Here is a 12,058-nt window from a genome sequence, read left to right as displayed (position 1 = left end):
ACTGAAGAAGACCGACTTTCCCTCTCCACTGGCCATCGACTGCCAGTAGTCACTCAGCTAAGGGAGGGGCCCAGCGTAGCTCTTCATTCTCCACGTGAGAGAGTTGATTGGCTTGATCTTGTGGCAGCAACCATGGCTGCTGTGGTTGGAATTAATGAGCAAGGGCCCGGGTCATGTCCTAGAAGACATATTTTCAAAGCCATCTTCCCGGACCTCTGCTCTTACGCTCATTTTACACACACACACACACACACACACACACACACACACACCCGCTTCTGAGCCTTGGTAGGAGGAAAGGGTGTATATATGTAGATATCCCACTTAGCGCTGCACGCTCTGCGGTTACTTCTCTGCGCTCCGACTGCTTACTTATGTGTCGCTATTAACCGTAGTCCACTATATAAAGAGGCTTCTTTGATGAGGTCCACCTCATGTTTTGAAAGGCTCTCTTATTGAACCCAGAGCTCACAGATCTGCCTAGACAAGTGGACAGTGAGCGCCAGGAACCTACCTCTCTCCTCCTTCCAAGCACTGGGAGCTGCCGTGCCCAGCTTTTCTGTGGGTGCTGGGGATTCGAACTCAAGTCTTCATGTTGCGCAGCAGGTACCTAACTGCCTGGACCTCTCTAAGCCCACTTGTCTGTTTTGAGGTTTACCTTCTCTTACTTTCTTCTCAGAGAGGAACTGACATCCTGGGGTTGACTTCTGCTTTCTTCCTATGTCGATAGCTACAGACTATCCTGTTTATCACTGGAAAAATGTTTGGAGATTATTTACTGTATTTTTCTCCTGCGGGGCTATTTTTCATGGGAAATCTCTTAGGTAAACCTTTGTCTTTGGTATGAATTTTTATGGCTCATCCAAAAAAAAATCATTGCTTTATATGAAAGAATCTAGACCTAAGGCCACTTAAATTACTATTTGAAAAACAGAATATGTTTTTTTCCCGTTTGGGAACTCTGCTTTTGTTTTCAAAGTTTCCAGCTGTGTGTGTATATGTGTTAATTAGAACAGCTTTGGCATCTGAATACACAGTGAACCCACATGAAACCTGGTATTCATGGTTTTAAAAAAAAAAAAACCAAACATACCTTCACAGCTTCCTTCTAAAAATACCCTTTAGTCAAACACGTCTAAATTTTAACTGACTTTAAGGATCATTCTGGTTTTTCTGATGTTATTAAAATAATGGAAAGATTTGCTCTTGCTTGAACAATCACCTTCAATTCTTCAGACGTGTTCATTTTTCTCCTTTATGCCTGTCATCGCCAAGCTTCTGATAAAATTACATTCTTACCTATTAAGAGCATTAGAGTGAGATTGACTTATAGACCACTGTATAGCGTTCTCAATACTTTCTATCACAAACACCTTCCTTGTTTACACCTTCCCGAGAAGTCCCAGGTGAGGCTTACAGTGTGTCGGGTGCTCACTCCACAGTGCAGGGATGGGTTTGTGGTCTGCAGAGGGACATCCAGAAGGTGGTCACCGTGAGTCGACCTCACTGAGTTGGGTGGATTCACACAATCTGTGGGAGTGAGCAGACTTGGCACAGAAGTCCTTCAGAGATTCTGTATACCTCTGTGAGCTTTGCAGAAGATCCAAGCAAGGACTGTCTGTTTTTGACATGAAAAAAATGAAGCATGGCTCACCCGGCAGCCTCACACCCGTTACACTCGCTAACCGTGTATATACACGGTACTGTTGAGTGGCGTTTGTCTATGATTACAATTACTCTCTCCCTGTCCACCGAAGTGGAACTTGGATGCAGGAAGAGACTTGAGGGTCGATTTTACTCACTGATGTCTTCCTGCTGGAACTGGAGAACATTCATGAAGCTGATAAACTCATGAGCCCTCCCTGAATGCTTTCTACTGCCTGTGTCTGGACTCGTGGCTTTTGTTTGTTTTTAATGATTTTGTTATTTGGACTTTAAATTTCTTTGGTTTTCTTTTCTTTTCTACTGTGGCTTTTTTTTTTTTTTTTGTAACTCAAGTTCAGGTTTTTTCCCCCTAAAGTGTGTTATTATCCAGGCCATCTAATTTGCATCTTATCTCACCACTCACGATCTTCCTCTATATTTCTTTCTTGTCTAAATATGGGGAGATGGGGCCAGGAACTTTTGCTTCTCTATAAACACTTTGTGTACATTGCTCTAGTAAACACGTTCCTTAACCCCCCCCCCCCAGGTAACCACAGCAGTCTGGTGATCACTTGTACCACCCCCGAAGGTAACACCACTTGTCAAAATAGTCTTCAGATTTTCAAATCATCATAATCCATTACACCTTGCTGTTTAATATTTTCAGTTTGTGATACCATTTGAAAGCCTAATGTTAAAGTAAAATGCTAAGCTTAAAACTATGATGCATTAAGTATGGCATAATGTTACTGTTTTACCCTCTGAATTTAGGTACAAGTTATGGAAGAGAAACTAAAGGCAGCTAATATTCAAACCAGTGAGTCAGAGACTCGGCTGTATAAGAAGTGTCAAGACCTGGAGTCTGTAATGCAGGAGAAGGATGACATCATTCAGAGCTTGGAGCTGCGGCTTGAAGAGCAGGTTAGGGAAACTGAATCATCGGCCGTATTAATATGTGCTCGTTGAGATGTAATTAAAGACCTAGCTGAGATCTGTTTATCTGGAGGGGAACTCTTACTCGTTCACACCTTGTCACAGGTGTTGGTAACAGGAACAAGTTAAAGGTGCTTCTTCCTGTCTTGAGTGACTCAAGGCCTCAAGGCAAGATCTAGTACTTTTTATTATGCATGCACTCACGTGTATGTGTGTGTGCACGTGTGCATGTGTGTGCGTGCTTTAGTGTGCGTGCGTGTGTGTGTGTGTGTGTGTGTGTGTGTGTGTGTGTGTGTGATGCTATGTGTAGAGGTCAGAAGGAAACTTACAGGAGTTGGTTCTCTCCTTCCACCATGTGACAGAACTCACGTCATCAGGCGTGGTGGCAAGGACCTTTAGGGCCATCTCTCTGGTCCCAGATCTAGTAGTTTTTTTTTTAGATATGACAGTGCTGTTTAACATTCAGACTTTAGAGTTTAAATGGGATCTTTTGCATTTGGGAATATTTAGCTTATAGCAGGCATTTATGTCCATAAAATATTTGCTGCCCAACTGGGTATGATGATGCATGCCTGGAATCCCAGAATGCTGGAGGCTAATGCAGGAGGATCATTAGCGTGAGGCCAGTCTGGACAACATAATGAGACTCTCTAAAGAAAAAATCTTTACAGATTATTGTATATATTTATGTTTGACACTAATCTTCCAACTGCTCAGAAATGTACAGTTTTTAGCCGCCTCACATGAGCACATTAGAGTACTGTAAGTTTTATGACAAAAATTTACTTGAAGCTTGGTGTAATGGCTCGTCCCTGTTATCCCAGCACTTGAGAGGCTGATACAGGAGGATTGCCATGCGTGTGAGGCCAGCCTGGGCTGTGGACTAATACCTTATCTCAAAAATCAACAAAAATTTGCATTAGGATTAAATGACTGACTTAAGTAGCCATTTAATGTCATTTAAATGTGACTGCTGTGTTTGTCAAATGCATTAGCATTTTCACTTTTCTGTGGGGTCAGTGTTTTGGGCTAGTGGTCTTTTTCAATTTCTAGCCGACCCCCAACCATTGTGATTTTTTTTTTTTTTTTTTGTTTTTCGAGACAGGGTTTCTCTGTGTAGCTTTGCGCCTTTCTGACTTCTTTGAGACCAGCTGCCAACTAACAAGATCCGCCTGCTCTGCTCCGAGTGTGGATTAAAGGCGTGCGCCACCACCGCCCAGCTCCATTGTGATTTCTATGGAAGTCACATCCTCAATAGTTTTGTGACCAGAGCTAGAAGGCTGTTAAATGTGAATGAGAATTTCTCGGTGTTTGTTTTTCTGGATGTTTTAAAGCTAGTGTTTGAGGGAGAAAATAGCCCTGCTCCTAAGCGGATGTGTGTGCCTTCCCCCGCCTTAGTTGGTCCAATCTACTGGTCCAGAAATAGTTCATTTTGTGGATATATTTAGGGGATTCACTCCGTTGTGTGAGTACCCGAGAGAAAGAGAGACAAGTGCCACTTAGCAGGCTTGCAGTACTAGGTAGACACTTTCTTGTTGCTTCAACAAAACACCTCACAAAAGAAACTTGAGGAAGGAACAGTTTATCTCCCAGTTTGAGGATACAGTCCATCACGTTCTCCTTTTATTCAGTCCAAGTCCCAAGTCCATGGAATTGCATGGATTGGTGCCATCCGCATTTAAGGTGGGCTTTTCATATTGACTAACCCAATCTAGGAAATCGCTCAGACAGGCGAGCCCAGAGGTCTGTTTCTGTGGAGCTCTTCTTAAATGCCTTGAAGTGGACAGTCAGGTGTATTATCACAGCTGCAGGTACCTTTTGACTTCTTGTTCTATCTGCTGAACAGTTTTGTTTTCCTTTCCTTCCCTTCCTCCCCATCTCTTTCTCTCTGTGCTAACAAGATCTACCAGTTCAGGCTGGCCCTAGACCCCATGATCCTCCTGCCTCGGCCTCTGAGGGCTAGGATTCCAGGCATGGACCACGCTGCCTGGCAATTTGGGGCTTTCAAAAGTCTATTTGGTGACTGGGAAGCAAATGTATTCACCTGGAAACAGGTTCTAAGTGGATTTGCCTCCATGTTTTACGATGTATTGTCTCCAATCCGTGGAGTTTATGTTTGAACTAAACAAGTTGTTGATGTTATTTCAGAAACAAATGAGACTACAAGAAGCTAAAATAATAGAAGAAAAAGCTGCTAAGATCAAAGAATGGGTAACAGTTAAGCTAAATGAGGTATTTATTGATATGTTTCCTTTATTATTTACTTCTTTATTATTATAATCTTCAGAATATACACCCCTGAGTGAGACATAAAATTCTGATCAATTGGTTATGGTCCTATATTTTGGTAAACTTGTGATAGACTGCCTTCATTTTACTATCCATTATATTTTTAAAATTAAAAATTGTAAACAGCCATATTATAATGGGGTAATTTTAAATAATTATGAGTATTGCATGTATATGTCTTAATAGGTTTGATATCTGAGAAACACAGACTAAATGCTGAAATAGTTGTTTTAAAATTAATTTATATTGGTAAATGCATAGGGTTGGAAAACTTTAGCTCTGGACAAATAAATATTGATGACATAATTGTTAAGGTTGATAATCAGTGCTGATAAGTTCACCAGTTTGCAAATAGAGTGATTATATATTGTCATTTTCTAAATTTTATAATTTTAGTGTATTTCAGAAATATTATCCCTAGATTAAGGAATATCATTATGCTCTTTTAGCTGGAGGTGGAGAATCAGAATCTTCGTTTCATCAACCAAAACCAAACTGAAGAGATAAGAGCAATACAATCACAATTGCAAGGTACATAGATTTTCATTACGAGAGTTTAGCTGGATTTGTTTGGCTGTATAGGAGTTTACTATTATTCTGCTCGTGTTTTAAGGATCTAATTATAAACGTCATGTAAGGTGCTATTGTCAGTAAATGAAAAAGAATTTCTCCTACCAACCAGAAGTGTTGTACCCAAGGGATGTTGGACTGAGGAGTCCAAGGCAAAAAAAGGTGAATAATGATATATCAATTTAGCAAAGTGGCTATTATATAGGAAAACATGGCTGCTTAGTAATTTTTCCTCTCTCTCTTCTAAAAGACATCCATTTAAGGTCCAAAGAATCCAGTTCGCTGAAACTACTACATGTTAATGTTAGCCTTGCAGTTCAGGGACCACAGGCAACTGATGCCAGTCTCCAGTAGTATTGTGGTCCTTCCGAGCAGTGTAGCGCTACATCGCTCTTTTATCTTGTTGGAACAGAGACGGTAATAGGAAGCTGAATGGTGGGGGTATTTGTGTTAGAGGTTTGTACTTCTGCATTCCAAGACTTCAACTTTGGTTTTAAACAGAGTAGATCCTTTTAGTGGAGTTAACAAACCAGAAATGCAGTGTAGTTAGTTGTCTATGTGTTGAGGGCTTCATGCATTCTGTGTTCTTTGAAGGCAGCCGAGGTGTGTTCTGTGGACTCTCAGATGCATTTTCTGGTCGTTGCAAATGCCACAAAACTCAGTTCACTCACACATTTTCAGCTGGGATGATAGGTGTCAGCCACTACACCTGTTAAGACCATTTGTTTAGAGCATGGCAGTACTTGCTCTCATTTCTTCCATCTGAAAGATTAAAAATAGGCACTGCCCTAAGTGATCTGAAGGTCTATATTGGAAATTAAGGTTCCTGTTTTTGTGGTGATCTCTAAAATAGATCAGATGTACCAATTCTACTTCCAAAAGGTTAATTTCCCTGATATCACTGGCTTGTAATTCTGGTCTTCATTGACAGTCTCTTGGGTTTTGAATGCTAAGAGGTTCTGACCTTGGAGACTAGGCAAAGAATGGAGCATAGATACCATATATGTGCTAGATTTAATGTATTTACAGAATGTATATATATTATACATATTGTCTATATATGTATATGTCACATGTGTATGATTATATATATATATATATATGTCACGCACACAGGTGTGTGTGTGTGCCGCGAGCGCGCGCATGTGGTTATTTGTCACTATCCACAAAAGACTGATTCTAGGATCCCCAAGGATACCAAACTCTAAGGATGTTCTAGGCCCTTAAATAAAACGGCCCAGGATTTGCATATAATGTGTTACACACATTCTCCTGTAACTTTAAATCATCTTCAGGTTACTGCAATGCCTAATAAAAAGGTAAATGTTGTATAAATATTTGTTAGATTGTATTTTTTAGAGAATCATAGTAAAATATCTGTCCATATACAGTAGAGACAGTTTTTTTTTCTAAATATTTTTGATTCACAGTTGGTTCAACCCACAGATGCAGAATCTATGGAATTGAAGACCAACTGTACATAATCATTGCTGTATGATTGTGAATCTGTTCTGTGGTAGATGATCAACACAAAAAAATTTAAAGATACCTTTGAAGAAACATGCTAGAAATACTTTTCTTTATTACCAGTTGCTATTTGGTACAACACACTTAACCTTCTGTTGCTTTACCCACACTCTGAAATTAACTTCCCCAGTAACCTTTCTTCCTGGGTCCTCCAAGCCTTTGATCTCACATGCAACAATGTAAAGAGTCTTAAAGATGGATTAAACCAGTGGTTCTCAACCTGTGGGTCGCAACTCTTTGGGGTTGTACATCTGATACCCTGCATATCAGATGTTTACATTACAATTCGTAACAGTAGCAAAGTGACATTTGTGAAGTAGCAATGAAAATCATTTTATGGTTGGGGGTCACCACAGTGTGAGGAACTGTATTAAAGAGCTACAGCATTAGGAAGGTTGAGAACCACTAGATTAAACCCATGATTAGTGATCTGAGGACTGAACTCAGGTCACCAGGATCGGCAGCATGTGCTTTTACCCACTGACCCCCATCCTGATGTGCATGCCCGCGCGCACACACACACACACACACACACACACACACAGATCTAGGGTTCTATGCTCTATGTCAGGGTTTCTATTTACTATACATTAGTAAAAGATGCAGTTCAGTCTCTTTTCTGGTGTTCGAGTGATTTATTCAAGTCCTCCTATGCTTTTGTTCCGTGCCTGAGGAACGGCTATAAAAAGTTCAACTCCATTTTGCTTAATGGCCTTGCAGAACTCCAAGGGAAGAAGATCTCCTGTGTCTCCACACCAAAGCTCTCAGAGGGGCAGCGCCTGAGCGGTTTGACATTTGGATGCTTCTTGTCCCGAGGGAAGAGTCCTCCTCACGAAGTCCGAAGCGAGGAAGTGAGCAAGATGGCATCTAAAGAACCCGAGTTCACCGAAGGAAAATGTGGCGAAGGTACTTATGGACTGTAGCAGTCTACCTCAGCATTCTTTTTAAAACGCTCAAACACCATTCACTGAGACTGATCAGAATTAAGCTCGATTCTCCCCGACACCTCAATACTTCAAGGGAATATTCAGTGAGAGCCTTACAGCACTAGTTATGTTGTGTCTTGTGTAGATTTTTTTTACCAGGGCCCCAGAGGAGCGACTGATACCGCCCCCCACCATCTTAATGCTTTTTCCTGCAGCAGGTGGAAAAGACATTTAAACTATAAATGGTTATAATTCTAACTAAAAGGTACACATTTTAACCCAGTTTCAGATGAGAACTCTGCATTTGTATTCATAGCTTCTTGAAAATATTTTTAATTACCTAATATTATTATTATTATTATTATTATTATTATTATTAAATGAAGACTGACATGCCAGACACATAAAGAAATGAACATGTTTGGGGGGAGTACTTTGGTAACTAGTTTCTTTGTTACTTCAGAGAAGGAAATATTGTCTAGATAATCTGACCCTGGTCCCGTGTGGAGATTTTCACTCTTCATTCTCACAGCGTCCCTCTAAATTTTGCCTGGTGGCGCGGCCTGACCATAACGCCTCAGGGGCAATCGTTTTTTGTTGACTTTCTCCAAAAGTTCTAGGGAAGCTTGAGTTTGCAACTTAGCTCCGCCGGGTTCTGGTCTCCTTCCAACGCACGTGAGAAATGCCAGCAGGGAACGTTACCGCTCAGCTCTGTTTTGACATTCTGAAAACTACATAATGCGCTTCCAGCCAGAAGGCTGCCTTGCTACCTATTTCTTGCTGTTACCCACATTTCGTTGACTTTTCCAAAACGCCCTTCTCATCTCCTTCCCACTGTTGGGGCAGTCAACTGAACACCGCGGCGTTTGCCTCTGCCAAAGCTCTAATTCATTTGAAAAATGTAACTAACGCCTGCCACAAAACTGGAGGGCGTGATTGTGCAGCTCCTCATTCCTGGGTTGTGAAATTCATATTTACATTTTCAAAGTTCCTTTTCTATTCAATCTGAGGGTTTTTTTCCCCCTGGTTTTGTTTTTTGAGACAGGGTTTCTCTGTGTAATTTTGATGCCTGTCCTGGAGCTTGCTCTGTAGACCAGGCTGGCCTCGAACTCACAGAGATCCAGCTGGCTCTGCCTCCCAAGTGCTGGGATTAAAGGTGTGCGCCACCGCTGCCTGGCTTAATCTGAGGTTTTAAGTCATTATTTATGAAGCTATGGGTTCATTCCATTTCTCACGGTACTAACAAATGGAATCCATATCTAAAGGCATTTAAAGAGGTTATTCTTATTATTAAAATACATATTGTAGTTGCAGTTAAACAGAGTAGAGGAAAGTTTTTTGAGTGTGTGTGAATTTACACATTTTATGTATTGAATTATGGACACAAAGTTTGTCTTTTTTTTTTTTTTTTTTTTTGGTTTTTAGAGACAGGGTTTCTCTGTGTAGCCCTGGCTATTCTAGAACTCACTCTATAGACCAGGCTGGCCTCAAACTCACAGAGATCCACTCACCTCTGCCTTCTGAGTGCTGGGATTAAAGGCGTGTGCCACCACCACCACCACCCGGCACAAAGTTTGTTTCTTAAACTACAGCTTTATGTTTATGTTTAGATTTACATTATGATGATTTTTGAAGATTAATTGGAGAAGGGTCACCATTTTTCTTCACTCCTAAAATAGAATTAATGGCGTTCGTTTTTTGGCAGCTTCTTTGATGGTCAAACTCACCCCACTTCACACTCTGCTCTGTCTTTAGACTGTTGCCAACTTCCATTCCCCAACATACTTGCTTGTAAAAATCAATTTACTTTTCATACAATTAAATTGAAGTATAAGGATTCCATGTTTTTATAAGTCCCACATCTTCCAAACTTGTTTTAAAAGGCTTAAAACTTAACAAAGAATAGCATACGTTGATAAATTCACATGAAATTGCCAGGCTCTACAGTGTAGTTACGTCAGGCAGGGTAATGCGTACATGCAGGGTAGTTACATGAAGGTTTCATTATTAAAGGCAACCTGCCAATATGATGTATCTTCCTCTAGAGATGGAAGTTGCAGAGAAGCCTGCTGATAACCAAATCCAAGAAAAGAGAAACCAGAGAAAGTTGCACGAGACCTCTTGCAGCTCAGAACAGAACCGCAAAACGAGAGCAAGCTTGGCAGCGGATGGTGGTGCGTCCCAGAATTCCGGGGCTCCGGGGAGCGACTGGAGTTCTGACGAGGAAGACAGAAGCCAGGGCAGACCCAAGTCCAGGTGCAGGTCCACCCTTTCCAGCCACACGTCTGAGGAGGGCGGCCAGCGTGGCAGGATGGGCAGCGAAGCGTATCTCACCGCTTCTGACGACAGCAGCTCTGTATTCGAAGAAGAGACTTTTGGCATCAGCAGGCCGGAGCACAAGAAGCGCTATTCTTGGCAACAGAAGGCGCCGTGGAAAACTCAGAATAGCTTCTCCAGGGGGCACTCTCAGTCAGGTGTAAAAGAACAGGACAGCTCCTCCGATGAACTGAATAAGAAATTTCAGTCCCAGAGCCTGGATTATTCATCCTCATCGAGCGAGACCAACACCCCAAGCCCCATTTTGACCCCATCTTTAACCCCCAAACATCCGAACTCACTCCCTGGAAAAGGAACACAGTTAGTGCCTTCGGCATGCCTGCCACCCCCCAAGCTAAGGATCCCCAATGTCTTCAGTATAAGTATGGCGCTCACCAAGAGGCACCTGAGCCAGCCACAGTTATGTTCCAACCGGATGTTTGGCACCAACAGGAATGCCATAAGCATGATCCGACCGCTGAGACCTCAGGAAACGGATCTTGACGTAGTCGATGGTGACAGCGTGGACGCTGTGGAGAGCATGGACACGGGCTGCGATGATGGGCTGTTTTCCTACGACTCCCTGGATCCGCCTCCGTTTGCAGATGACCAGGAAAGCAACGAGCCCACCAAGAAAGCGCCCTGCAGCAAACCTCCCACGCCGCCTCTGCATCGCTTTCCCTCTTGGGTAATTACATTCCTGGGTGCAGCCCGGCACCCAGGGGGCTCTTCCCGGCACTCCCTCTCAGGTGGCACACCCCCACCCCTATTTCTTGTCACCTAAGGCATTGTTCTGACATTGTGCCGTTTTTTCAGAATGCACCGTCCCCTTATCCTGCCCAGCCACGTTCCGAAAAGATTGAGAAACAGGACCGATGGGAATTCAAAACTCTGACTTTAGTTCCAGAGAGGGGAATTGGAGGGCAAGTGAGCTTTTCAGTATTAGACTTTGGAACTGGATTTGTTCACACAGGCCCAAGGTGAAGCTAGATCCCTCCGACTTCGTTGGGGGAAGCCAGGCCAGGGCCCCTCTAACTCATACAACGTGAAAGATGCTTGTGTCCTGGGGGAGCTACTTCTCAAGGGAGACGGGCACAGTGGTGCTGGGCTCTGCATACCACGGAAGAGAAAGTGACCGGTCTAGAGAGCAGTAAGGTTCACTGAGTGGAGGCCCCTCATAGGAGACGGGATAGGGTGCAGGGAAGGGCTCCTGCTAACTGTGATGCTTTGGAGTGGATTTTGAAGCAGCTTTTAAATCTCATTGGTGGTTCTCAGGTTTGGCATTTACTTATTAAGAGAGGTTTTGCTTTACTCTTCATGAACTTATGAACCCACTCCTTCAGCTATAGCAGCCTCCTACTGATCTAGAGGAGACTGAATTTTCTGTGGAAACATTGACCGTGACCTACAAAACCAACCTGTCAATGAGGAGATGGTTCTCAGGAATATCTACATTGCTTGATTTTTTTTTTTTAAAAAAAATTCTATCTTTAAACTTTAACATTTATTTACTAATGGGAGGGGTGAGCATGCCATAGTGTACATGTGGAGGTCTGGGACAACCTGCAGGAGTTGGCTCTCTTGTCTTCCATGCAGGTTCCTAGGGTCAAACTCAGTTTGTCACACTTGCCTACAAGCACCTTTAGGCACTGAGCCATCTCGCCAGCCCCAATAGTCTGTATTTAAAATGAAGTGAATCGATCTGTTTCATAGACTTCAGTTTTTCCTTCCCATATTGGCACAGTTTAACCTCTGGCTTCAAAAGAACCATCTGGGTTACCAGGTGTTTTGGAACTGGGAGTCATGTTCTTTTACTATGATTATTTTATTTAGTAACTTCTGTAACTGTAAGC

The 12,058-nt window shown here is 42.4% G+C and overlaps 1 protein-coding gene across 1 annotated transcript in view; it reads left to right on the top strand.

Annotated features, from left to right (window-relative positions):
• The window catches only part of Plekhh2 (pleckstrin homology, MyTH4 and FERM domain containing H2), a 106,798-nt gene that overhangs the window by 38,819 nt on the left and 55,921 nt on the right, over positions 1-12,058 (top strand). The window contains exons 4-8 of the mRNA XM_037198004.1: positions 2,416-2,565; positions 4,726-4,809; positions 5,316-5,397; positions 7,684-7,869; positions 9,935-10,893. Of these exons, the coding sequence (XP_037053899.1) occupies positions 2,416-2,565; positions 4,726-4,809; positions 5,316-5,397; positions 7,684-7,869; positions 9,935-10,893 (1,461 nt within the window). The remainder of the gene's footprint in view (positions 1-2,415; positions 2,566-4,725; positions 4,810-5,315; positions 5,398-7,683; positions 7,870-9,934; positions 10,894-12,058) is intronic.

This window comes from Peromyscus leucopus, chromosome 22 (assembly GCF_004664715.2).
Source record: "Peromyscus leucopus breed LL Stock chromosome 22, UCI_PerLeu_2.1, whole genome shotgun sequence".
Classification (NCBI taxonomy): Eukaryota; Metazoa; Chordata; class Mammalia; order Rodentia; family Cricetidae; genus Peromyscus; species Peromyscus leucopus.
Note: the sequence above shows the minus strand (reverse complement) of the source record. Positions and strands in the feature narration are given on the sequence as shown.